Raw genomic sequence first — 25757 nt, forward strand, 5'->3', positions numbered from 1 at the left:
TTGAGGCAAACTGCCTGTTGTTTAGTGGTTCTAAATTTGCTTGGATACTTTCTACCCAGTTTACTCAACTGAAGATTCTACTGTAAAAAGCCCTATTTAACAACCACTTATTCACTTTTTTTTTTGTTTTATTCACAGAAGTTTTGCAACAGATGTCTATTGGCTGATTAGGGCCATAAGAGCCTGGGAGAGCCAGATAGCCATGTGGGCTGTCATTGCCAAGCATAGCATTTGGACATCCTTGGTGGTTGTTGGGGGAGCGTACTGTGGGATTTTCATGTCCTTACCTTGAATTTTGAAAATGACATAAGCTCCTCAGGATGTACAAAGAGATATTTCTTTGGTTACTCCTGTCAGGTAAGAAGTGACTTTTTTTCAACCAGATGCTGATTCATTTCATTTCAGGCTATTGCTAAAATTCTTTATATTGCTCCATATGAATCTATGTGGGAATAATTAACAAGTTCTTTAAAGTTTAACTAAATATTAGAAAATATAAAAGCCTAATTATGAGTCAGAACTGTTGCCCTTTAAAGCTAAAAGTGTTTTATAAACCATGGATTTTCGGTAACAAGTCCCAGGGCATTTTAGTTTCCTCTAAGCAAGGTAATTCCTTGTCTGAAAAGGAATAAGTTTATTTTTTCGGAAAATGGAAGAAAAACTAATTGCAAAAAAAGCCATTGTATAGCTAGGTACAGCTATTAGACTGTTGGAAGAAAGGACATTCAAAAACTTTTTTTTTTAATCAGATTGTTCTTAGGGCATTTATATTTTTATTTACTTGCTCTGTTTGTGGCTTTAGTCTGTGATTAGAAAATGCATCAAAAAACTAAATCTGCAGAATTAAAACAAATGTCCCTAAGAATGTAGGTGGCAAATTTTAATCTCAAATCAACTAGGCCAAATCATTTTTTGAAGTGTCTAAGTAGAAAATGCATAGACAGTCTTGGATACTTTTGGAAATTAACTCAAGAATTTGTTCCTGTAAGCAATGTGCTGTACTCGGTGTTAGATATGCTCAAGTTCCGGTTATGGCTTAGAGCTTTCCCTAAAACCAAGGGTAGAAAGCATGTACACCGGAGTTGGAAAGAGGGGTACTATGGTCTAACTTTAGATGGATTTTAAGGTCAATGTCAGAGCGCATGAGTCCTGCTCTGTAAACTTGGGTGCGTCTTTTTTTTTTCTTCTCTTTGGGCTTCAGCCTCTACTTCAGAAAAAAAATGTCTACCAGATGATCCTTTCCTGGGAGGAATAGTTGCTGGAGAAGAAAGAAGTCTATTTATTTGCTAGAGGATTACACTTGTTTGATAAAGTTCAGAACTTAGTTGAATGAGCTCTCTTAAGAATTTTCTCAAGTTTATACAAATTTGCATGTAATGGTAAATTTGCTTATATTTTGAAATTTTATGTACGTATGTATATTTGCAAATTTGCTTATATACTTATAATTTGCTTATAAAAACCAAACCCAAACCCAGTGCCATCATACAGGTAAAAAAAAATTTTTTTTCACCCATATCTCTCTTCTCTGACTTTGTTTAAAGTAAAAAGCATTAAAGTGCCAGTTTTAAGAGATGTTAGAGCCTATTGCTGGGCCTTTGCCATACCCTTTTCGCTACTTGCTATCATTTTCTGTCTCTGTAGGCCCTTTGGCTACAGGTGTTCTCCAGCAAATGCAATACGGAGACGTGATAAGGGCTACCTCTAAGGAGGAGTGACTCGTTGGCAGAGGGACTACTTGGCCGCCCTTGAGCACAAGATAGGATCCTTTTATGAAGAGCACATAGTATGGGCATGCTCTTTTTCCCAACATCATTCTCCATACTGTTGACAGTGAGTTTCCCAAAATGAAAGTCTGATTAAAATTACTTCCTGATTTTTCTTTGCCTTAAGGACAAAAGTCCAGATTCCATGACATGGCACAGAACATATGGTGCTTCGCTACTTCTTCAGCCTTTTCCCATTCCTCTATTCCTCTCCTTCTCACATCTTATGTTGCAACCACCTAGATAGTGGCAGTCCCCCTGCTTGCAGTGATGTCTCAAAGTGGAGGCCATTGCTGGCACTGCTGACTCTGTATCTAAGTGCCCACACAGCCTATCTGGTGAATACCTAAACTTCTTTCAAGATAAGTTCAAGGAACAGCTCTTCAAGTCTTTCTACCTCTTCCTCCATTAAGTAGAATTGACCACAACCTCCTTTGCGCCTTCACTTTCACCCCAGAAAACCCAGTACCATTGGGTCGATTCTGACTCAAAGCGACCCTATAGGATAGAGTAGAACTGCCCCATAGAGTTTCCAAGGAGCACCTGGCAGATTCGAACTGCCCACCCTTTGGTTAGCAGCCGTAGCACTTAATCACTATGCCACCAGGGTTTCCTCACTTTCACCATCACCATGAAATACTTTATTATACATAGATTAAATATTTGTGTTGTCCTATTAAACTGGAATTTTTTTAAAGACAAGACAGTGAATTATTTGTCATTGCATTCATAAAACATAGCACATAGTAGGTATTATGAATTGAATCCTGTACCCCCAAAATATGTGTCAACTTGGCTAGGCCATGATTCCCAGTATTGTGTGATTGTCAACCATTTTGTCATTTGATTTGATTTTCATCTGTGTTGTAAACCCAATCTCTATGATGTTAATGAGGCAGGGTTAGAAGCAGTTATGTTAATGAGGCAGGACTCAATCTACAAGATTAGATTGTACCTTGAGTCAATTTCTTTTCTAAGATACAAAAGAGAGAAGCAAGTAGAGAGACAAGGGGGACTCATACCACCAAGAAATGAAAGCAAGGAGATTAACGCATCCTTTGGGCTCAGGGTCCCTGCTCCTCAACCAAGGGAAGATTGATGACAAAAACCTTCCCCCAAAGCCTACAGAGGGATAAAGCCTTTCCCTGGAGCTGGCACTCTGAATTCAGGTTTCTAGGCTCCTAGTCTGTGAAAAGCCATCCGCTTGTGGTATTTCTGTTAGAGCAGTGTTAGAGAACTAAGACAGTAATCAAAAACCAAACCAAACCTGTTGTTGTGGAGTCCATTCTGACTCGCAGCGACCCTATATAAGCAAACAAAAATCAAACCCGTTGCCAGTAGAGTCAATTCCGACTCATAGCGACCCTGTAGGTCTGAATAGAACTGCCCCTTAGAGTTTCCAAGGAATGCCTGGTGTATTTGAACAGCTGACCTTTCTTGGTTAGCAGCCATAGCACTTAACCACTATGCCACCAGGGTTTCCGCGACCCTATATAGACCTGCTAAAAACTTTTGTAATTGAATGAACAAATGAATGAATATTCAAGACCCTCAGTAAAACCATCAAGGCCAAAAGAACACATATCTTCCAAAGAGACAAAAATAAAATCCTAAGATTTTACTAAGCCTTGGTCCTACCATGCTAAGCACTGGAGACTTTGTGGAAGTTTTATTCTGTATCTAATTTGGAAGTACCAAGGACGACCTCGCAAAGGAAGCGACATTTAAACTGAGACGTAAAAAAAGTTAGCTAGTCAAAGATAGGGCGAGAGATACTTTAGGCAGAGGGAAGATTAGACACAAAGATCTGGGCATGGAAAAGTGTATGATGCATTCAAGGAATCAAGAGGTGGCTAGCATGGCTGCAGCCCCCGGAGGGAGAGGAGAGTGGGAAGCAATGAGGGTGGGGATGGACACTGGGGCTGCACTGTGCAGGGTCTTGTAGGTGTTCACAAAAATGAGTGTGATACCATCCCATGGACTGAACACACTTCCTAAGGGACCCTTGTAGAATTTCAACTCAGGTAGCTCCTCTTGTCCTGCTGGAACAATCAAGAAACCTGAAGGAGGAATATTTGTAGTAACAACCACAACTCTTAGTCTCAGAAAACTTTTAACATTTTAACTCCTTTAAGACCTATAAACTTTAAGTTTGGTGTATTTCTTTTTCACTTTTAGATTCTTCTGCTTGTAAAAGCACGTACTCATTGTTGAAAATAATTTCTGTTGATGCACGTGTTTGCCACGTGGCTTGCCTAATTCATCGTTATTTTCCCAATTAGGTGAAATCTGAAAACTCACCTAGTTCTTTCTCCAGAATAATATGCCCAAAAAGTTATAACTATTAATGTTTCACTGAACACTTATTATGTATAAAGCACTGTTCTAAAGCTGTGGAAATACAACACGAGGTAGTCCTGGGGATCTTGGATCCCTGGAAATAAGTTTTGTGTTTCAGAAGAGCTCATTTGGAATCCATAAAGATTATAAAGGTGTGTCTTAAACGGAAATGAATTACACTGGATTTAATGGTGTAAAGAGGAAATGGAGGATAAAAGCAAGGAATCGAAGTGAGGAATGAAAGTGATGACTGGGGCCAGGGCCCCAGGTGCCTTTTCCAGTGAGATTTCTGTGTAGCTGAACCTTAGGCTCACCCCAAGTTTTTGTTAAATTCCTATAACATGTTTCTGGCCATTGACACTCCTTAAACTATTTTTACTAGATTTTTTATTAGCTGTTTTCATAACACTTATATAGACAGATTTTACTCAGATTGTGCACCTTTTTAAAAAAACAGTGGAGAGTCCATATTCCATTTTCTAGGAATAAGGTAGAGCTCCTATCTGACATTTTCTAAAAGATAATAGATTATTTTGTATTCATTAGTTATCCTTTTTTTATAGCTTTTACATACTTTTATTGGTTTAACAAAAACATTTCTTTCTAAAATTCTAATATTAATATTTGATGAACCTGACATGAGATTATTGCTTAAAAGAATCCTTGGTGGTCAGTGGTTAAGAGCTCAGCTGCTAACCAAAAGATTGGCAGTTCAAATCCACCAGCTGCTCCTTGGAAACCTTATGGGGCAGTTCTACTCTGTCCATAGAGTTGCCATGAGTCCTAATTGACCAAATAGCAACGGGTTTAGCTTGTTTGGTTTTACTATTAAAAACACTTGTTCATCTGTTATCTTAAAAACTATTACACCAAAGTGTAGAAAAAGAACTTAGAGACGTTAATTAGTTATTTTGCATACAATTAAGTTAATATATATAATTTAGTTAATTGTTTACATACATGTGAGGGAATTAGCTGGTTAGCTGAGTCAAGGAACAAGGTGAATATACGATTTAGAAAAGAGTGTATAACATCATAGACAATTTTGGAACATAAAACTTGTCTGCACAATTTGAGGGTAAATAAGTAGTTGGCAGATGGCAAAATGAGGTCATGGCTTTCTGTCCTTGAGTAGACTGACCAGAGGTGTCAAAGAAGACATTTTCAGTTGTTTTGTGGATTCTCCAGGAAGCCTTGATCATTTAGCTGAGTAGCAAATGTGACAGCTGTCTCTGAGTAATGTCTGCAGGCATCCTTACCTCCCTACTCCATCATACGTGGGCATCATTTCCTTCAAGAGAATGTCTCAGAGAGAATGATCAGAGATACATTCACAGAGTTGAGTACACACGTTTATCTCAGAATCATTTATAACTCTTGGAAGAGTGAAAATAACATGAAGGTTCAAAGTAGGAGATTGATAAATAAACAGTAAATAAAGGTACATTCATAAAATGGAATACTATGAGGCCATTAAAAATCTTGTTGTAGAATACAATTCAACAACGTGGGCGTGCCCACAGTATATTAAACAGGTAATCAGGATGTAAGCACTATTGATACATATTTAAACACGGTAATCCCATACTTAAATGTAATAGCTAAAAATTTCAATGGCTATATACCAAAATGTTTATCTTTGTCTAGTTGGATTATAGATGACTCTTTGTGCTTTCTTCTATTCCCAAATTTCCTTCACTGAATCTATTTTACTTTTCTAATGAAAAAATCTCTTACTGATTTTAAATTCATAAGACACTTAATGAGATCTAAGGGGGATATATGAGAATGCATGTCTGTATTCATATTCGTGTGCATATATTTTTACATTAAAGAAAAACCATGATCTAGAATTAGTTATATAGCTTGATTTTCTTAGCCAGTAACTTAGACTCTTACATTTCTAAGATAACTTGGAAGTTCTACTATTGAAAGAGAAAAAAGAATTATAGATGGGAAACATTAGAACTGACTCACCCCCTTTCAAGCTAGAAAAAAAAAAATTGAATTTAACACTATTTTTGTTCAATTTTTTTTGTTATTGTACTTCAGATAAAAGTTTACAGGACAGACTAGCTTCTCATTAAATTGTTAGCACATGTATTGTTTTATGACATTAGGTATCAACCCCACAACATGTCAACACTCTCCCTTCTCAACCTGGGGTTCCTCATTAACAGCTTACCTGTCCTTTCCTGCCTTCTAGTCCTTACCCCTGGGCTAGTGTGCCCCTTTAGTCTCATTTTGTTTTATGGGCCTGTCTAATCTTGGCTGAAGAGTGAACTGCAAGAATGACTTCATTAGTGAGCTAAAAGGGTACCCGGGGACCATACTCTCAGGCTTTCTCCAATCTCTGTCAGGCCAGCAAGCCTGGTCTTTTGTGAGTTAGGATTTTGTTCTACATTTTTCTCCAGCTCTGTCCGGGACCCTCTATTATGATCCCTGTCAGAGTAGTCAGTGGTGTTAGCCAGGCACCATCTAGTTGTATTGGACTCAGTCTGGTGGAGGACATGGTAGTTGTGGTCCATTAGTCCTTTGGACTAATCTTTCCCTTATGTCTTTGGTTTTCTTCATTCTCCCTTGCTCCCAAAGAGCTGACACCAGTAGAGTATCTTAGAAGGCTGCTCACAGGCTTTTAAGAGCCCAGATACTACTCAACAAAGTAGAACGTAGAGTATTTTCTTTATAAACTATTTTATGCCAATTGAGCTAGATGTTCCCCAAGACCATGCTCCCCACAGTCCTCAGCCTAGTAATTCAGTCCCTCAGGGAGTTTGATGTGTCTATGGAGCTTCTATGACCTTGCCTTGTACAAGTTGTACTGGCTTCCTCAGTATTGTGTACTGTCTTATCCTTCACCAAAGTTACCACATATCATCTATTTAGTGTTCTTCCATCCCACTCCTCCCCTCCTTCGTAACAATCAAAGATTGTTTCTTTTTGTGTATAAACCTCTTCAAGAGTTTTTATAATAGTAGTCTTAGTCTCATAAAATATTTACCCTTTTGTGGTTGACTTATCTCACTCAGCATAATGCCCTCTAGATACATCCATGTTGTGAGATACTTCAAGGATTCATCATTGTTCTTTATAGTTGCGTAGTATTCCATTGTGTGTATGTACCAGAGTTTGTTTATCCATTCATCTGTTGATGGGCATCTAGGTTGTTTCCATCTTTTTGCTCTTGTGAACAACACTGCAACGAACACAGGTGTGCATATGTCTATTTGTGTGACGGCTCTTATTTCTCTAGGATATATTCCTAGGAATAGTATTGCTGGATCATATGGTATTTCTATTTCTGGATTTCTAAGGAAGCACCATATCATTTTCCGAAATACTTGTACCTTTTTGCATTCCCACCAGCAGTGCATAAGAGTTCGAATCTACCCACAGCCTCTACAACATTTATTTTTTTGTTTTTTTGGTTTGCACTTGTAGTGCCAAGGTGAGATGGCATCTCATTGTGGTTTTGATTTGCATTTCTCTAATGGCTAGTGATCACAAGCATTTCCTCATGTGTCTGTTGGCCACTTCAATGTCTTTGGTGAACTGTCTGTTCATTTCCTTTGCCCATTTTTTAATTGGATTATTTGTCTTTTTGTTGTAGAAGTGTTGGATTTTCCTGTAGATTTAGAGATTAGACCTTTAACAGATTTGTCATAAACAAAATTTTTTTCCCAGTCCGTAGGTTCTCTTTTTACTCTTTTGTTGGAGTCTTTTGATGGGTATAAATGTTTAATTTTTAGAAGATCCCAGTAATCTAGCTTACCTTCTGGAGTTTGTGTGTTGTTAGTTATGGTCTGTATCCTATTAATGCTGTGTATTAGGGCCTCTAGCATTGATTCTTTTTTTTTTTCTATGATCTTTATAGTTTTTAAGGGTTTATATTTAACTCTTTGATCCATTTTGAAATAGTTTTTGTGTATGGTGTGAGGTATGGATCCTGTTTCATTTTTTTGCAAATGGACATCCAGTTTTGCTGGCACCATTTGCTTAAAAGGCTTTTTTCGGGAGGAGAAGTTGCCGGGAGACAGCGACTGGTTTTGGAGCCGGGAGTGCAGCATCCCAGGCAGGGAACCTTGGCGCGGGGCTTTGGACTGGGCGCAGGGGAGCTGAGCACCACATCTTGTGATGGTGCAAACACAGGGCGCAGCCCTACCCCCCTGAACTGACCCCAGGAGAGGGCCCACCTGGTCCACGCCGGCGGTGCAGCGACGCGGCTGGTGAGAGGAGAAATCCCCGGGAGGCAGCGACTCGTTTTTGAGCCGGGAGTGCAACGTCCCAGCCAGGGAACCTTGACGCTGGGCTTTGGACTGGCAGCGGAGGAACTGACCGTGGCTTTTGCGGGCCTGACCCTCGGGGGCAATCTCTACCCAGCCAGCACACATAGGCGACACGCCCCTCGGGAATCTCAGATAAAATAGTCATCCCAAGCAAGATATAACTTTGTCTATATTCGGGGGTGCTACTCTCTCCTGTTTTTCTGAACCCTCCCCTCCCCTTCCCAGGAGGCTTCATTAACATTGGAATTTCCTGAACCAGACCGAGAACTGCTCCGCGGTTTTTCTTTTCCTTTTTTTAGGTCTTTTCCTAACCCATTCTTCCAGCCTGAGAGAAGAAACCACAAAAAACCCATGGACCAAAAATCCTTCCCTAATTGGACTAAAAACACAAACCAGCTCCAGCCAAGTATATGTGATCCACAGTCTCCGGCTTTCAACCCTACAGGGAACAAGAGAGCTATTATAATGCAAAGGCATTCCTGATAGGGATCTAACTGCATTTTTTTTTTTAGCGGATTTACTGAAAAAACAAGTTTCCCAGGTCTGATATCTCTGCGTATTCAACAGAGCCCTCACTGACCCACAACAGGGAACTGAGGGCTGAAGCTCCCCCCGGACCACCTAGCCTCCTGCCTTAGGGGTCTAAGGAGGGTGACACCTACCAATCTGTAGAGGTACTTGCATTGGGGGCCTAAGGCACAGCTGCAGAGCCCACCCACCAAGGTGCTTTAGGAATAGAGACACACCTACCTCACTGACACTTGGGGGAAGCCTGTCAGCATCCTGCCCCCACCCCCCCGGAGGATGAACCCCAGCTGCTACTAGAATCTGGTGCACACAACTATCACCACTACTTCTCAAGGTAGATAGGTGATAGGGTGCATCACACACTTGATGACCTAAAATCAGATTCTACTCAAGAATAGTGAATGGACTCAGGCATATATATCTGGTAACCGCCCAAACCAGCTGGTAATAGGTCATAAGTAAGTCAAGGGCTACAACAATCAAGACAGCACAATCTAGTAGCCCATCCACGTATATTGAAAGAAAACAAAACAAGATAAGATTCAGTGAGCAAATACAGAATAAATCACTACAATATCTTAGTGATGGCTTGGAGACAGCAGTCGATATCAAACCACATAAAGAAGCAGACCATGACAGCTTCTACAACCCCCCAAACAAAAGAATCAAAATCTTTCCCAAATGAAGATACAATCCTGGAATTATCAGATACAGAATATAAAAAACTAATTTACAGAATGCTTCAAGACATCAGGGATGACCTCAGAAATGAAATAATGCAATCTGCAGAAAAAGCCAAGGAACACACTGATAAAACAGTTGAAGAACTCAAAAAGATTATTCAAGAACATAGTGGAAAAATTAATAAGTTGCAAGAATCCATAGAGAGACAGCATGCAGAAATCCAAAAGATTAACAATAAAATTACAGAATTAGACAACGCAATAGGAAGTCAGAGGAGCAGACTCGAGCAATTAGAATGCAGACTGGGACATCTGGAGGACCAGGGAATTAACACCAACATAGCTGAAAAAAAATCACATAAAAGAATTAAAAAAAATGAAGAAACCCCAAGAATCATGTGGGACTCTATCAAGACGGATAACTTGCGTGTGATTGGAGTCCCAGAACAGGGAGGGAGGACAGAAAACACAGATAGAATAGTTGAAGATCTGCTGACAGAAAACTTCCCTGACATCATGAAAGACGAAAGGATATCTATCCAAGATGCTCATCGAACCCCATTTAAGATTGATCCAAAAAGAAAAACACCAAGATATATTATCATCAAACTTGCCAAAACCAAAGATGAAGAGAAAATTTTAAAAGCAGCCAGGGAGAAAAGAAAGGTCTCCTACAAGGGAGAATCAATAAGAATAAGTTCAGACTACTCATCAGAAACCATGCAGGCAAGAAGGCAATGGGATGACATATACAGAGCACTGAAGGAGAAAAACTGCCAGCCAAGGATCATATATCCAGCAAAACTCTCTCTGAAATATGAAGGCGAAATTAAGATATTTACAGATAAACACAAGCTTAGAGAATTTGCAAAAACCAAACCAAAGCTACAGGAAATACTAAAGGAAATTGTTTGGTCAAAAAACCGATAATATCAGATACCAGCACAACACAAGGTCACAGATCAGGACATCCTGATATCAACTCAAATAGGGAAATCACAAAAACAAATTAAGATTAATTAAAAAGAAATGCTCAAAAGAAGGAATCATTGAAGTCAATATGTAAAAGATCACAATAAAAAGAGGGACTAAATACAGGTGGCATAGAACTGCCATATGGAGAGGGATACAAGGCAATATAGGACAATACAAGTTAGGTTTTTACTTAGAAAAATAGGGGTAAATATTAAGGTAACCACAAAGAGGTATAACAACTCCATAACTCAAAATAAAAACCAAGAAAAACATAACAACTCAGGAAACATAAAGTCAAATACTATGAAAATGAGGAACACACAATTTACAAAGAAAAACATCTCAGCACAAAAAAGTAAGTGGAAAAATGAAATTGTCAACAACACACATAAAAAGGCATCAAAATGACAACACTAAACACATACTTATCTATAATTACGCTGAATGTAAATGGACTAAATGCACCAATAAAGAGACAGAGAGTCCCAGACTGGATAAAGAAACACGATCCATCTATATGCTGCCTACAAGAGACACACCTTAGACTTAGAGACATAAACAAACTAAAACTCAAAGGATAGAAAAAAATATATCAAGCAAACAATAAGCAAAAAAGAAGACGAGTAGCAATATTAATTTCTGACAAAATAGACTTTAAACTTAAATCCACCACAAAGGATAAAGAAGGACACTACATAATGATAAAAGGGACAATTGACCAGGAAGATATAACCATATTAAAAAGTTATGCACCCAATGACAGGGCTGCAAGATACATAAATCAAATTTTAACAGGACTGAAAAGTGAGATAGACACCTCTACAATTATAGTAGGAGACTTCAACACACCACTTTCGGAGAAGGACAGGACATACAGTAAGAAGCTCAATAGAGACACGGAAGACCTACTTACAACAATCAACCAACTTGACCTCATTGACTTATACAGAACTCTCCACCCAACTGCTGCAAAGTATACTTTTTTTTCTAGTGCACATGGAACATTCTCTAGAATAGACCACATATTAGGTCATAAAACAAACCTTTGCAGAGTCCAAAACATCGAAATATTACAAAGCATCTTCTCAGACCACAAGGTCATAAAAGTGGAAATCAATAACAGAAAAATTACGGAAAAGAAATCAAATACTTGGAAACTGAACAATACTCTCCTGAAAAAAGACTGGGTTATAGAAGACATCAAGGAGAAAATAAGGAAACTCATAGAATGCAACGAGAATGAAAATACTTCCTATCAAAACCTCTGGGACACAGCCAAAGCAGTGCTCAGAGGCCAATTTATATCGATAAATGCACACATACAAAAAGAAGAAAGAGCCAAAATCAGAGAACTGTCCCTACAACTTGAACAAATAGAAAGTGAGCAACAAAAGAATCCATCAGGCACCAGAAGAAAACAAATAATAAAAATTAGAGCTGAACTAAATGAGTTAGAGAACAGAAAAACAATTGAAAGAATCAACAAAGCCAAAAGCTGGTTCTTTGAAAAAAATAACAAAATTGATAAACCATTGGCCAGACTGACTAAAGAAATACAGGAAAGGAAACAAATAACCCGAATAAGAAACAAGATGGGCCACATCACAACAGACCCAACTGAAATTAAAGAATCCTATCAGATTATTACAAAAAATTGTACTCTAACAAATTTGCAAACCTAGAAGAAATGGATGAATTCCTGGAAAAACACTACCTACCTAAACTAACACAATCAGAAGTAGAACAACTAAATAGACCCATAACAAAAAAAAGAGATTGAAACGGTAATCAAAAAACTCCCAACAAAAAAAACCCCGGGCCTGGATGGCTTTACTGCAGAGTTCTACCAAACTTTCAGACAAGAGTTAACACCACTACTACTAAAAGTATTTCAAAGCATAGAAAATGACGGAATACTACCTAACTCATTCTATGAAGCCACCATTTCCCTGATACCAAAACCAGGTAAAGACATCACAAAAAAAGAAAATTACAGACCTATATACCTCATGAACATAGATGTAAAAACTCAACAAAATTCTAGGCAATAGCATTCCAGAACGTATCAAAAAATTAATCCACCATGACCAAGTGGGATTTATACCAGGTATGCAAGGCTGGTTTGATATTAGAAAAACCATTAATGTAATCCACCATATAAATAAAACAAAAGACAAAAACCACATGATCTTATCAATTGATGCAGAAAAGGCATTTGACAAAGTCCAACACCCATTTAGGATAAAAACTCTCACCAAAATAGGAATTGAAGGAAAATTCCTCAACATAATAAAGGGCATCTATACAAAGCCAAAAGCCAACATCACTCTAAATGGAGAGAGCCTGAAAACATTTCCCTTGAGAATGGGAACCAGACAAGGATGCCCTTTATCACTGCTCTTATTCAACATTGTGCTAGAGGTCCTAGCCAGAGCAATTAGGCTAGACAAAGAAATAAAGGGCATCCGGATTGGCAAGGAGGAAGTCAAATTATCTCTATTTGCAGATGACATGATCTTATACACAGAAATCCCTAAGGAATCCTCCAGAAAACTACTGAAACTAATAGAAGAGTTTGGCAGAGTCTCAGGTTATAAGATAAACATACAAAAATCACTTGGATTCCTCTACATCAACAAAAAGAACATCGAAGAGGAAATAACCAAATCAATACCATTCACAGTAGCCCCCAAGAAGATAAAATACTTAGGAATAAATCTTACCAAAGATGTAAAAGACCTATACAAAGAAAACTACAAAGTACTACTGCGAGAAACTAAAAAGGACCTACTTAAGTGGAAAAACATACCTTGCTCATGGATAGGAAGACTTAACATAGTAAAAATGTCTATTCTACCAAAAGCCATCTATACATACAATGCACTTCCGATCCAAATTCCAATGTCATTTTTTAATGTGATGAACAAACAAATCACCAACTTCGTATGGAAAGGAAAGAAGCCTCAGATAAGCAAAGCATTACTGAAAAAGAAGAAGAAAGTGGGAGGCCTCACTCTACCTGATTTCAGAACCTATTATACAGCCACGGTAGTCAAAACAGCCTGGTACTGGTACAACAACAGACACACAGACCAATGGAACAGAATTGAGAACCCAGATATATATCCATCCACATATGAGCAACTGATATTTGACAAAGGACCAGTGTCAGTTAATTGGGGAAAAGATAGTCTTTTGAACAAATGGTGCTGGCATAACTGGATATCCATTTGCAAAAGAATGAAACAGGACCCATACCTCACACCATGCACAAAAACTAACTCCAAGTGGATCAAAGACCCAAACATAAAGACTAAAACGATAAAGATCATTGAAGAAAAAATAGGGACAACCTTAGGAGCCCTAATACAAGGCATAAACAGAATACAAAACATTACCAAAAATGACGAAGAGAAACCAGATAACTGTGAGCTCCTAAAAATCAAATACTTGTGCTCATCTAAAGACTTCACCAAAAGAGTAAAAAGACCACCTACAGAATGGGAAAGAATTTTCAGCTATGACATCTCCGACCAGTGCCTGATCTCTAAAATCTATATGATTCTGTCAAAACTCAACCACAAAAAGACAAACAACCCAATCAAGAAGTGGGCAAAGGATATGAACACGCACTTCACTAAAGAAGATATTCAGGCAGCTAACAGATACATGAGAAAATGCTCTCGATCATTAGCCATTAGAGAAATGCAGATTAAAACTACGATGAGATTCCATCTCACTCCAACAAGGCTGGCATTAATCCAAAAAACACAAAAGAATAAATGTTGGAGAGGCTGCGGAGAGATTGGAACTCTTATACACTGCTGGTGGGAATGTAAAATGGTACAACCACTTTGGAAATCTATCTGGCATTTTCTTAAAAAGTTAGAAATAGAAGTACCATACAACCCAGAAATCCCACTCCTCGGAATATACCCTAGAGAAATAAGAGCCTTCACACAAACAGATATATGCACACCCATGTTTATTGCAGCTCTGTTTACAATAGCAAAAAGTTGGAGCAACCAAGGTGTCCATCAACAGATGAATGGTTAAATAAATTGTGGTATATTCACACAATAGAATACTACGCAATGGTAAAGACAGTGACAAATCTGTGAAACATTTCATTACATGGAGGAACCTGGAAGGCATTATGCTGAGCGAAATTAGTCAGAGGCAAAAGGACAAATATTGTATAAGACCACCATTATAAGATCTTGAGAAGTAGTATAAACTGAGAATACATTTTTTTGTGGTTATGAGGGGGGGAGGGAGGGAGGGAGAGAGTTTTTTCTGATTAGTTAGTAGATAAGAACTGCTTTAGGTGAGGGGAAGGAGAATACTCAATACATGGAAGGTCAGCTCAACTGGACTGGACCAAAAGCAAAGAAGTTTCCGGGATAAACTGAATGCTTCAAAGGTCAGCGGAGCAAGGGCGGGGGTCTGAGGACCATGGTTTAAGGGGACTTCTAAGTCAATTGGCATAATAAACTCTATTATGAAAACATTCTGCATCCCACTTTGAAATGCGGCATCTGGGGTCTTAAATGCTAACAAGCGGCCATCTAAGATGCATCAATTGGTCTCAACCCACCTGGAGCAAAGGAAAAGGAAGAACACCAAGGCCACATGACAACTAAGAGCCCAAGAGACAGAAAGGGCCACATGAACCAGAGACCTACATCATCCTGAGACCAGAAGAACTAGTTGGTGCCCGGCCACAATCGATGACTGCCCTGACAGGGAGCACAACAGAGAACCCCTGAGGGAGCAGGAGATCAGTGGGATGCAGACCCCAAATTCTCACAAAAAGACCATACTTAATGGTCTGACTGAGACTAAGGAATGCCGGCCGTCATGGTCCTCAAACCTTCTGTTGGCCCAGGACAGGAACCATTCCCGAAGACAACTCATCAGACATGAAAGGGACTGGACAGTGGGTAGGAGAGAGATGCTGATGAAGAGTGAGCTATTTGTATCAGGTGGACACTTGAGACTGTGTTGGCATCTCCTGTCTGGAGGGGGGATGGGAGGATAGAGAGAGTTGGAAGCTGGCAAAATTGTCACGAGAGGAGAGACTGGAAGGGCTGACTCATTAGGGGGAGAGCAAGTGGGAGTACGGAGTAAGGTGTATATAAACTTATATGTGACAGTCTGACTTGATTGATAAACATTCACTTGAAGCTCAATAAAAGTTAATTAAGAAATGTAATAAAAAAAAGTCTTTTTTCTCCATTTGATGGACTTTTGGCTTTTGCAGAAGATCAGGTGACCATAAATGGATAGATTTACTTCTGGGTGTGGTTCTGTTCCATTGGTCAATGTATCTGTCATTGTACCAGTACCAGGCTGTTTTGACTAAAAAAGAAAACCATAGATATATTGTAGGTTCTGAGGTTGGATAGTGCGAGCCGTCCTATTTTATTCCTCTTCTTCAATAGTGCTTTACTTCTCTGGGGCTTGTGCCCTTCCCATATAAAGATAATCTTTAGTTTTTCCATTTCTTCAGAGAATGTTGTTGGTATGTAGATCAGAATTACTTTGTATTTGTAGATTGCTTTGGGTAGAATTGAGATTTTCACAACGTTTAGTCCACCTATCCATAAGCATGGTATTTTTTCCATTTATGTAGTTCTCTTTTGGTTTCTTACAGCAGTGTTTTGTAAGTTTCTTTGTATGGGTGTTTTATATCTGTGGTTAGATTTATTCCTAAATATTTTCTTTTTTTAGGAGCTATTGTAAACGGTATTGTTTTCCTGATTTGCTTTTCGTCATTCTCTTTTTTCTTGTATAGGAATCTAACTGATTTTTGTATGTTTACCTTGTGTCCTACTCCCCTGCTGAATCTTTCTATTAGTTACAGCAGTTTTCTTGTGGAGTCTTTTGGCTTTTCTATGTATAGTATCATATCCCCAGCAAATAGGGACAGTTTTACTTCTTCCTTACTGACCCTGGTGGGGTAGTGGTTAAATGCTATGGCTGCTAACCAAGAGGTCAGCAGTTCGAATCCACCAGGTGCTCCTTGGAAACTCTATGGGGGAGTTCTACTCTGTCCTGTAGGGTGGCTCTGAGTCAATTGACTTGATGGCAACAGGTTTGGCTTTTTTTTTTTTTTTTTAACCAATTTGGATTCCCTTTATTTCTTTTTATTGTCTTATGGCTCTAGCTAGAACTTCAAGCACAATGTTAAATAGGAGTGGTGATAAAGGGCATCCTTGTTTGTTCCTATTCTCAATGGGAATGTTTTCAGCTTCTCTGCATTAAGAATGATGTTGGCTGTTGGTTTTGTATAGACGCCCTTTATCATGTTGAGGAATTTTCCTTCTATACCTATTTTATTGAGAGTTTTTATCAGGAATGGGTATTAGACTTTATCTAATGCCTTTTCTGTGTCAATTGAAATGATCATGTGATTCTTTTCTTTCCTTTTATTTATGTGGTGGATTACGTTGATTGATTTTCTAATGTTGAACCATCCTTGCATACCTGGTACGAATCCTACTTGGTCGTGGCTAGAATTTTGTTGAGAATATTTGCATCTATATTCATGAGAGATATTGGTCTGTAATTTTTTTTTTTTTTTTTTTTTTGGTGTCTTTGCCTGGTTTTGGTACCAGAATTATGCTGGCTTCATAGAATGAGTTTGGAAGTATTCCTTTTTTTTCTGTGTACTGAAATAGTTTGAGTAGTCCTGGTGTCAGCTCTTCTCTGAATGTTTGGTAGAATTCTCCAGTGAAGCCATCTGGGCCAGGGCTTTTTTTGTTGGGAGTTTTTATTATTATTATTATCTTTTCAGTCTCTTGTTATGGGTATGTTCAGATTTTCAACATCATTATGTGTTAGTTTGGGTAAGTAGTATGTTTCTAGAAATTTGTCCGTTTCCTTTAGGTTTTCAAATTTGTTGGAGTATATTTTTTCATAATACTCTGTTATGATCGTTTTTATTTCGGTTGTGTCTGTTGTAATGTCTATTTCTTTTCTTATTTGGGTTATTTGAGTCCTCTCCTGTTTTCCTTTTGTCAGTTTGGCCAATGGATTGTCAATTTTGTTGATCCTTTCAAAGAACCAACTTTTGGTTTTGTTGATTCTTTTTATTGTTTTTCTATGCTCTATTTCATTTATTTCTGCTCTGATCTTTATTATTTCCTTTCTTCTGGTGCCTGTGGGCTTCTTTTGCTGTTCTCTTTCTATTTGTTTGAGCTGTGTAGCTAATGTTTTTATTTTGTCCTTTTCTTCTTTTTTGATGTGTGCATCTGTTGCTGTAAATTGACCTCTGAGCACTGCTTTTACTGTTTCAAAGATTTTGGTATGATGTGTTATCATTCTCGTTTGATTACAGGAATTTTTTTTACTCCATCTTTGATTTCTTCTATTACCCAGTGGTTTTTAAGCAGGGTCTTATTCAGTTTCCATGTAGTTGATTTTTTTGTTCCTTGCTCTTCCTGTTATTAATTTCTACTTTGATGATGTTGTGATCAGAGAAGACACTTTGTATTAACTCAGTGTTTTGGATTTTGTTGAAGCTTGTTTTGTGGCTTAAGATGTGGTATATTCTGGAGAACCTTCCATGTGTGTTTGAAATGAATGTCTATTTTGCAACTGTTGAGTGGAGTGTTCTATATATGTCTGTGAGTTCAAGTTGGCTGATTGTGGCCTTTAGATCTTCTGTATCTTTGCTGAGTTTCTTTCTAGATGTTCTGTCCTTTACTGAAAGTCATGTGTTGACGTTTCCTACTATTGTGGAGCTGTCAGTTTCTCTTATCAGGATTGTTAGAATTTATTTTATGTATTTTGGAGCCATGTCATTGGGTGTGTAGATATTTAAAAGGGTTATGTCTTCATGATGAATTGTCCCTTTAGTCACTATATAGTGCCCTTCTTTGTCTTTTATGGTGGATTTTGTTTTAAAGTCTATTTTATCTGAGATTAGTATTGCTACTCCTGCTCCTTTTTGGTAGCTGTTTGATTTCCATCCTTTGATTTTTAATAAATTTATGTCTTTGTTTCTAAGGTGTGTCTCTTGTAGACAGCATATTGGTGGATCCTATTTTTTCTTTCCATTCTGTCACTATCTGTCTCTTTATGTGTGCATCTAGGCCATTTACATTCAGTGTAATTATTGATAGGTATGAGTTTATTGCTGTCATTTTGTAGTGCTTTTGTGTGTGTGTGTGTGGTTCTAGCATTTTCTTTGTTCCTCTTACTCTCCTCTGCTGAGTCCCTTTTGTTTGTGGATTTCTTTTTCATTTCTTTTGTTTTTGTAGCTTTTGTTTTTATTGAGGCTTTGTTTTTCTTCTTTATTTTGAAGAGTAGGTTTGTTAACTTTTTTTGTTGTTACCTTGAAATTTACCCTTCTCTTCCTAGGTTTAAAAAAAAAAAAAAACTAGACCAGTCTATTATTACTTGGTATCACCCTGCCTTCCTCTCCATTAGGAAGTTCTATACCTATACCGTTTACTCCGTTTTATTGCTCTGACATTGTTGTCATTTACAGATTAACCTCTCTGGTCCCCTGTTGCAATTGTTTTGGTTTTGGATAGCCCTTGAGAGTTCACTTCCTAGGTTTGCATCTGGCTGGTACAATCTTGCATCCTAGATTCAGGCTCTGCTCTGATGTTGTTTGTTCTCAGACTGGAGGACTCCCTTTAATAATTCTTGTAAGTTTGGTTTAGTTTTTATATATTCCCTTAATTTCTATTTATCTGGAAATGGAAACCCTGGTGGTGTAGTGGTTAAGTGTTATGGCTGCTAATCAAAGGGTCAGCAGTTCAAATCCGCCAGGCACTCCTTGGAAACTCTATGGGGCAGTTCTACTCTGTCCTAATAGGGTCTCTATGAGTCGGAATCGACTCGATGGCACCGGGTTTGGCTTTTAGTCCTAATTTCACCACCAAATTTGAATGAAAGTTTTGCAGGCTATATTATTCTTGGTTGGCAATTTTTGTCTTTCAAGGTTTTATATATCATCCCATTGCCTTCTTTCCTGCATGGTTTCTGCCAAATAATCAGAACTTAGTCTTATTGTTTCTCCTCTGTATGTGACTTTTTGTTTTTCTCAAGCTGCACACAGAATTTTTTCTTTGGCTTTAGCGAGTGTGATTGTGATATGCCTTGGTGTTTCTCTTTTTGAGTCTATGGTATACGAGGTTCATTGAGCTTCTTGGATGGTCAGCTTTTCATCATTCATGGTATTAGGGACGTTTTCTGTCAGCAATTCTTCACTGATCCTTTCTGTGTTTTCCATTTTCTTTCCTGCTCTGGTACTCTGATCACTTGCAGATTTTTGCTTTTGATTGTATCCCACAAAATTCTCAGGGTTTCTTCATTTTTCTTCATTCTTTTTTCTGTTTTTTCCTCAGAGTTATAGCCAAGTGTTTGTCTTCAATTTCCCTGATTCTGTCTTCCATCATTTCAAACCTGCTCTTCAGCCCTTCTATGACACTGTCCATTTCTGAAATCTTATTGCTTATCTTTTGGATTTCTAATTGTTGTTTTTGTATGATTTCTAGTTGTAAATTTATTTTGGCATTTTGTTCCTGTATTACTTTCCTGAATTGTTGTCTTTTTCTGTCTGTATTTTCCATGAATTTGTCTGCCTTTTTCACAAATTTGTCTATTTTTTCCTCATTTTTATCTGCTTTTTGCTTCAACTCTTGGATTACTCTGAATATTAGAGATTTGAATTCCCTGTCAGGTAGTTTTAGTGCCTTTTCTTCTGCTGGAAAGTCACCTGGTGTTTTATGTTGGATGCCTACTGGAAACATCCTGTCCTTTTTTTGTATATATATTTTGATATTGTCTGTTGTCTTCAGCGCATTCAGTAGTTTTTTTTTTTTTTCCTTTATTTATTGATTGTAGATTTGTTTGTTTCGTCCTGCCTCTTTGTTTCATTTGGTTATGTCTGAGCAGGTAGGCTGTGCATTCTTTGTTGTTTGCTCACCTGTGGGCATGATACTTTTCACCTCCTTGTAATGGACAGGACCAGTTGCTCAGCTATGGTGCAACAGAGCAGATCCAGCTGAAGGAGAGAGGCCGGGATAAGTTGTTTGTGGCACGTACTGGGCCAACAGGGCAGGCCAGGAATCAGTGTAGGGCAGGTTCCAGTAGGCTGTGCCTGTGCTACTAACCCCAGTGCCATCGAATCTACTACGAAGTAAAATGTTCAGCACAAGGTGCAGATAGGCAGGCAGGAGCAGGAAGGTTGTGATGGGTGAAGCTGTGTAGGTATAAGAAAGAAGAGAAATAGTACAGAGAGATGGGAGCCTAAAAAAAAAAAGCAAAAAAATTGCTGAGTGAGCCTGCCATTGGAGTGGAGAGATGAGACACCAAAAAATGACAAAAAAGAAAATCAACAACAACAACAAAAAAAAATTTAAAAGTGCCCCCAAGGATCACACCAATGACAGGCAAAGTGGCTCCCAGGCCTTGGGGCACAGCGAGCCTAGAATGGGAGGAGACACAGTACCAGGTATCCAGGAGTCCAGAGTAGAAGGAAATTAGAGAGAGGTGAGAAACTGATAAGTGAAGAAAAGTAGAAAGGAAAAAAAAAGAAAGAAAGAAATGCCCCTAGGTATCCCACTGATGATCAGGGAAGTGGCTCCCAGTCCTTAGGGCACAGCCCATCTAGCAGGTGCAGAAATGGCACACAGCACTAGGTATTCAGGAGGCAGGAAAAGATGGAAAGTAGAGAGAGACCAGAAAATGAGAAACAAGGAAAATAGAAAAATAAAGAAATCCCCCCAGGGATCCCACTGACTTTGCTTTGCAGACGAGGGAAGTAGGTCCCAAGCCACGTAGTACAGCCCATCTAGAAGAGGCAGAGATGGCACACAGTGTTAGGTAATCAAGAGACAGGAAAAGAAGGTAAATAGAGAAAGACAAGAAATGAAGAAAAAGAAAACAAACAAACAAACATAACAAACAAAAAGTCCCCAGGGATCCCACTGATGTGGCAGCACTGACCAGGGATGCAGTTCCCCAGCCAAGCAGCACTTCACAACCTATCAAGAAGAAGAAGAGATGGCACACAGAGCCAGGTGTTCAAGAGGAAGGTAGGACAGGAGATGAGAGAGAAGAAACCAAAAGAAGCCAAAAAAAAGCAACATTAGCAACAAAGAAATGGCACTGAAGGAGCCAGCCACTGTGGACCAGGCAAATCCAAACAGCAAGGATTTGGCACCTCCTGGCTGAAAGACTGTAGCCTGCCAGGAAGTAGCAGAGGCCAAGCAGGGGCAAGAAGGGGGGGGGGGCAGGGAACGCATGTATTGCTGGTTCCAGGTGCTCTGTCTCCTTCTGGGAGCTCTGTGAAGGTGCTTTCCTGTATTCGCTGTCCACTGATCTCCAGTAGGAGTCCAAGATGATGAATCCAAGCTACATTAGCTGATAATGGATCTCCATTCCATGGTTCTCTTCGCTCTTTGTTCTCTGTCACTTTCTTATTCCATTCAGTGCCTGGTTGAGGGTTGAGTTCTCTATCTCTTCACTTGATGCTTAGGGTTCCAGGACTGATGTTTGTTTTACTTAGTTTTTTGAGTCTTTGCTGTGGGAGGAACAGTGTGGTGCTTCTGTCTATAGTGCCATGTTGGCTCCACCTCCTATTTTTATTTAATTTTTATTGGGGAAATAGGATTGTACCTAAGACATAAAAATAGGAGGCATGGGGTAGAACTTAGTCCTATATAATCCCCATCAGCTTCTACCTTATTTTAACATGGATAATTTGGCAAAATTATGTAAATGCCATGCAAATGAAGCTTCAAGTTACCATTTTATAAGAATGATCACAATAATAGCCAACATGAATGCAACGCTCACTATGTGTCAAGTACTATACTAGCTGATATATATATGTGTGTGATTGTGTGTGTGTGTGAGACGCTTATTTACACATATGTAAGGGAATCAGCTGGTAGGCTGAACTGAGAAACAAGGTGGATATAATATGTAATTTATAAGAGAGGATATAACATTGCAGACAGTTTTGCAACATGAATCTTATCTGTTCATTTTGGGGATAAGCAAATTCTTGTCATACATATATACGGCATATAGAGAGAGAGATGTACATGTCTATATATATAAAAGATACACATATATATGGCATTAATTTGTTAATGTATTTATGTATATTTGCTGAACCTCAAAATTCCTGTCATCAGGTTTCTGTTTAAAAATTCTTATTCATATATTATCTTAAAAACCATTACATCTAAATGTCCAAGAACAAGAGGAATTAGTTATGTACATATGTGTATGTGTATATGTTTTGCAGATGAGGAAGCTAAGGCACATTTTCCTCATCTGTAAGCTCCTCCTATGGAGAAATTATAGAGCTACCGCTGGGAGGGATGTGGAATAAATTTGCCTTTAGTGAGGTGCTTTATGCTCTGCTTAGTCAGCTCATTCTTGACCCCATTCTCAACTTCTGTTCCATACAGGTTTTATTTCATCTCAGATCCGTACTGATGCCCTGAGTCAAGAAGAAACTTTTGTTACTGGAGGCCAAACCTTTCCAGGTTTATTCTGTATTTTAAAATAGCTTCTCTGGAATCATTGTTATGATACTACTGCAGTTAATGGGTACTCTGATTGTGGGAAAATTGTGACAAATACTGAGAAATGTAAACTGAATGAGTAGACACAGTCCCTACTCCAGAGAAATTCTCACCACACAGAAAAATCATAAACAATCTAGTAAAACACATAAATGCTGAATGTGACTGTGAGCTTACAGAGATCCTATGTGTGATGGTGAGTAAATCTTGTGGTCAGACTGACATGGGCTCAGACCTGGACTAGTCTTCTTCCCAGCTGCTGAACCTGGGTGAATTTTTCCACCAGACTTCTGCCCCCTTAATTGTAAAATGAGGTCAATAATACTCACTCATCATCCTCGCCAGATGGAACACACAGAAATCATATTGACTACATCTGTGGAAAGAGACAATGGAAAACCTCAATATCATCAGTCAGAACAAGGCCAGGGGCAGACTGTGAAACAGACCATCAATTGCTCATATGCAAGCTGAAGCTGAAACTGAAGAAAATCAGAGCAAGTCCATGAGACCCAAAAATATGACCTTGAGTATATCCCACCTGAATTTAGAGACCATCTCAACAATAGATTTGACACATCGAACACTAGTGACCGAAGACCAGAAGAGTTGTGGAATGACGTCAAGGACACCATCCACGAAGAAAGCAAGAGGTCACTGAAAAGGCAGGAAAGAAAGAAAAGACCAAGATGGATGTCAGAGGAGACTCTGAAACTTGCTCTTGAGCCTCGAGCAGCTAAAGCAAAAGGAAGAATTGATGAAGTAAAAGAACTGAACAGAAGATTTCAAAGGGCCTCTCGAGAAGACAAAGTAAAGTATTATAGTGACATGTGCAAAGAGCTGGAGATGGAAAACTAAAAGGGAAGAACATGTTCGGTGTTTCTCAAGCTGAAAGAACTGAAGAAAAAATTCAAGCCTTGAGTTGCAATAGTGAAGGATTCCATGGGGAAAATATTAAATGATGCAGGAAGCATCAGAAGAAGATGGAAGGAGTACATAGAGTCATTATACCAAAAAGAATTAGTCGATAGTCAACCATTTCAAGAGGTGGCACATGATCAGGAACCGATGGTACTAAAGGAAGAAGTCCAAGCTGCTCGGAAGGCATCGGCAAAAAACAAGGTTACAGGAATTGATGGGATATCAATTGAGATGTTTCAACAAACAGATGCAACGCTGGAGGTGCTCACTCGTCTATGCCAAGAAATACGGAAGACAGCTTCCTGGCCAACTGACTGGAAGAGATCCATATTTATGCCTATTCCTAAGAAATGTGATCCAACCAAATGTGGAAATTATAGAACAATATCATTAATATCACACACAAGCAAAATTTTGCTGAAGATCATTCAAAAATGGCTGCAGCAGTATATCAACAGGGAACTGCCAGAAATTCAGGCTGGTTTCAGAAGAGGACATGGAACCAGGGATATCATTGCTGATGTCAGATGGATCCTGGCTGAAAGCAGAGAATACCAGAAGGATGTTTACCTGTGTTTTATTGACTATGCAAAGGCATTCGACTGTGTGGATCATAACAAACTCTGGATAACACTGCGAAGAACGGGAATTCCAGAACACTTAATTGTGCTCATGAGGAACCTTTACATAGATCAAGAGGCGGGTGTTCAGACAGAACAAGGGGATACCGATTGGTTTAAAGTCAGGAAAGGCGTGTGTCAGGGTTGTATTCTTTCACCATACCTATTTAATCTGTATGCTGAACAAATAATATGAGAAGCTGGACTATATGAAGAAGAATGGGGAATCAGGATTGGAGGAAGACTCATTAACAACCTGCATTATGCAGATGACACAACCTTGCTTGCTGAAAGTGAAGAGGACTTGAAGCACTTACTAATGAAGATCAAAGACCACAGCCTTCAGTATGGATTACACCTCAACATAAAGAAAACAAAAATCCTCCCAACTGGACCAATGAGCAACATCATGATAGAAGGAGAAAAGATTGAAGTTGTCACGGATTTCATTTTACTTCGATCCTCAATCAACAGCCACGTAAACAGTGGCCAAGAAATCAGAAGACGCATTGCACTGGGTAATCTTAGACTGGAGACAGCAGCTCTTACATTTCTATGACAACTCTGAAGTTCTGCTATTGAAAGAGAGAAAAGGGTTATGGATGGGGGACCTTAGAATTGACTCACCCTCTTTCAAGGAAAAAAAAATGAATTTGAGGGTACATTTGTTTAATGTTTATTGAGGAAATAAGATTGTACCTAGGACATAGAGATAGAAGGTATGGGGTAAAATTTCATCCTACATAATCCCCATCGGCTTCCACCTAACTTTAAAATGGACACTTTCCCAAAATTATGTAAAATGCCATGTCAATCCAGCTTCAAGTCATCCCTTTGTGAAAAGGATCACAATAATAGCCAACACAAATGTAATGCTCACTGTGTGCCAAGTACTGTACTACCTGATATATATACATATATTTATGTATATTAGTGTGATACTTGTTTACATACATTTGAGGAAATCAGCTGGTAGGCTGAACCAAGGAATAAGGTGAACATAATATAGAATTTATAAGAAAGGATATAACATTGCAGACTGTTTTAGAACATGAAATTTATCTACTTATTTGGGGGATAA

The 25757-nt window shown here is 38.7% G+C and overlaps 1 protein-coding gene across 2 annotated transcripts in view; it reads left to right on the forward strand.

Moving 5' to 3' along the window:
- Window positions 1-223: 223 nt before the first annotated feature.
- Window positions 224-25757, forward strand: part of GYPA (glycophorin A (MNS blood group)) — a 48049-nt gene continuing 22515 nt past the window's right edge. For both annotated transcript variants that reach the window (XM_049905793.1, XM_049905794.1), the window contains exons 1-2: window positions 224-357; window positions 23019-23096. In XM_049905793.1, coding sequence (XP_049761750.1) covers window positions 321-357; window positions 23019-23096 — 115 coding nt within the window. In that variant the 5' untranslated portion in view covers window positions 224-320. The remainder of the gene's footprint in view (window positions 358-23018; window positions 23097-25757) is intronic.

Source organism: Elephas maximus, chromosome 13, assembly GCF_024166365.1.
Source record: "Elephas maximus indicus isolate mEleMax1 chromosome 13, mEleMax1 primary haplotype, whole genome shotgun sequence".
Lineage (NCBI taxonomy): Eukaryota > Metazoa > Chordata > Mammalia > Proboscidea > Elephantidae > Elephas > Elephas maximus.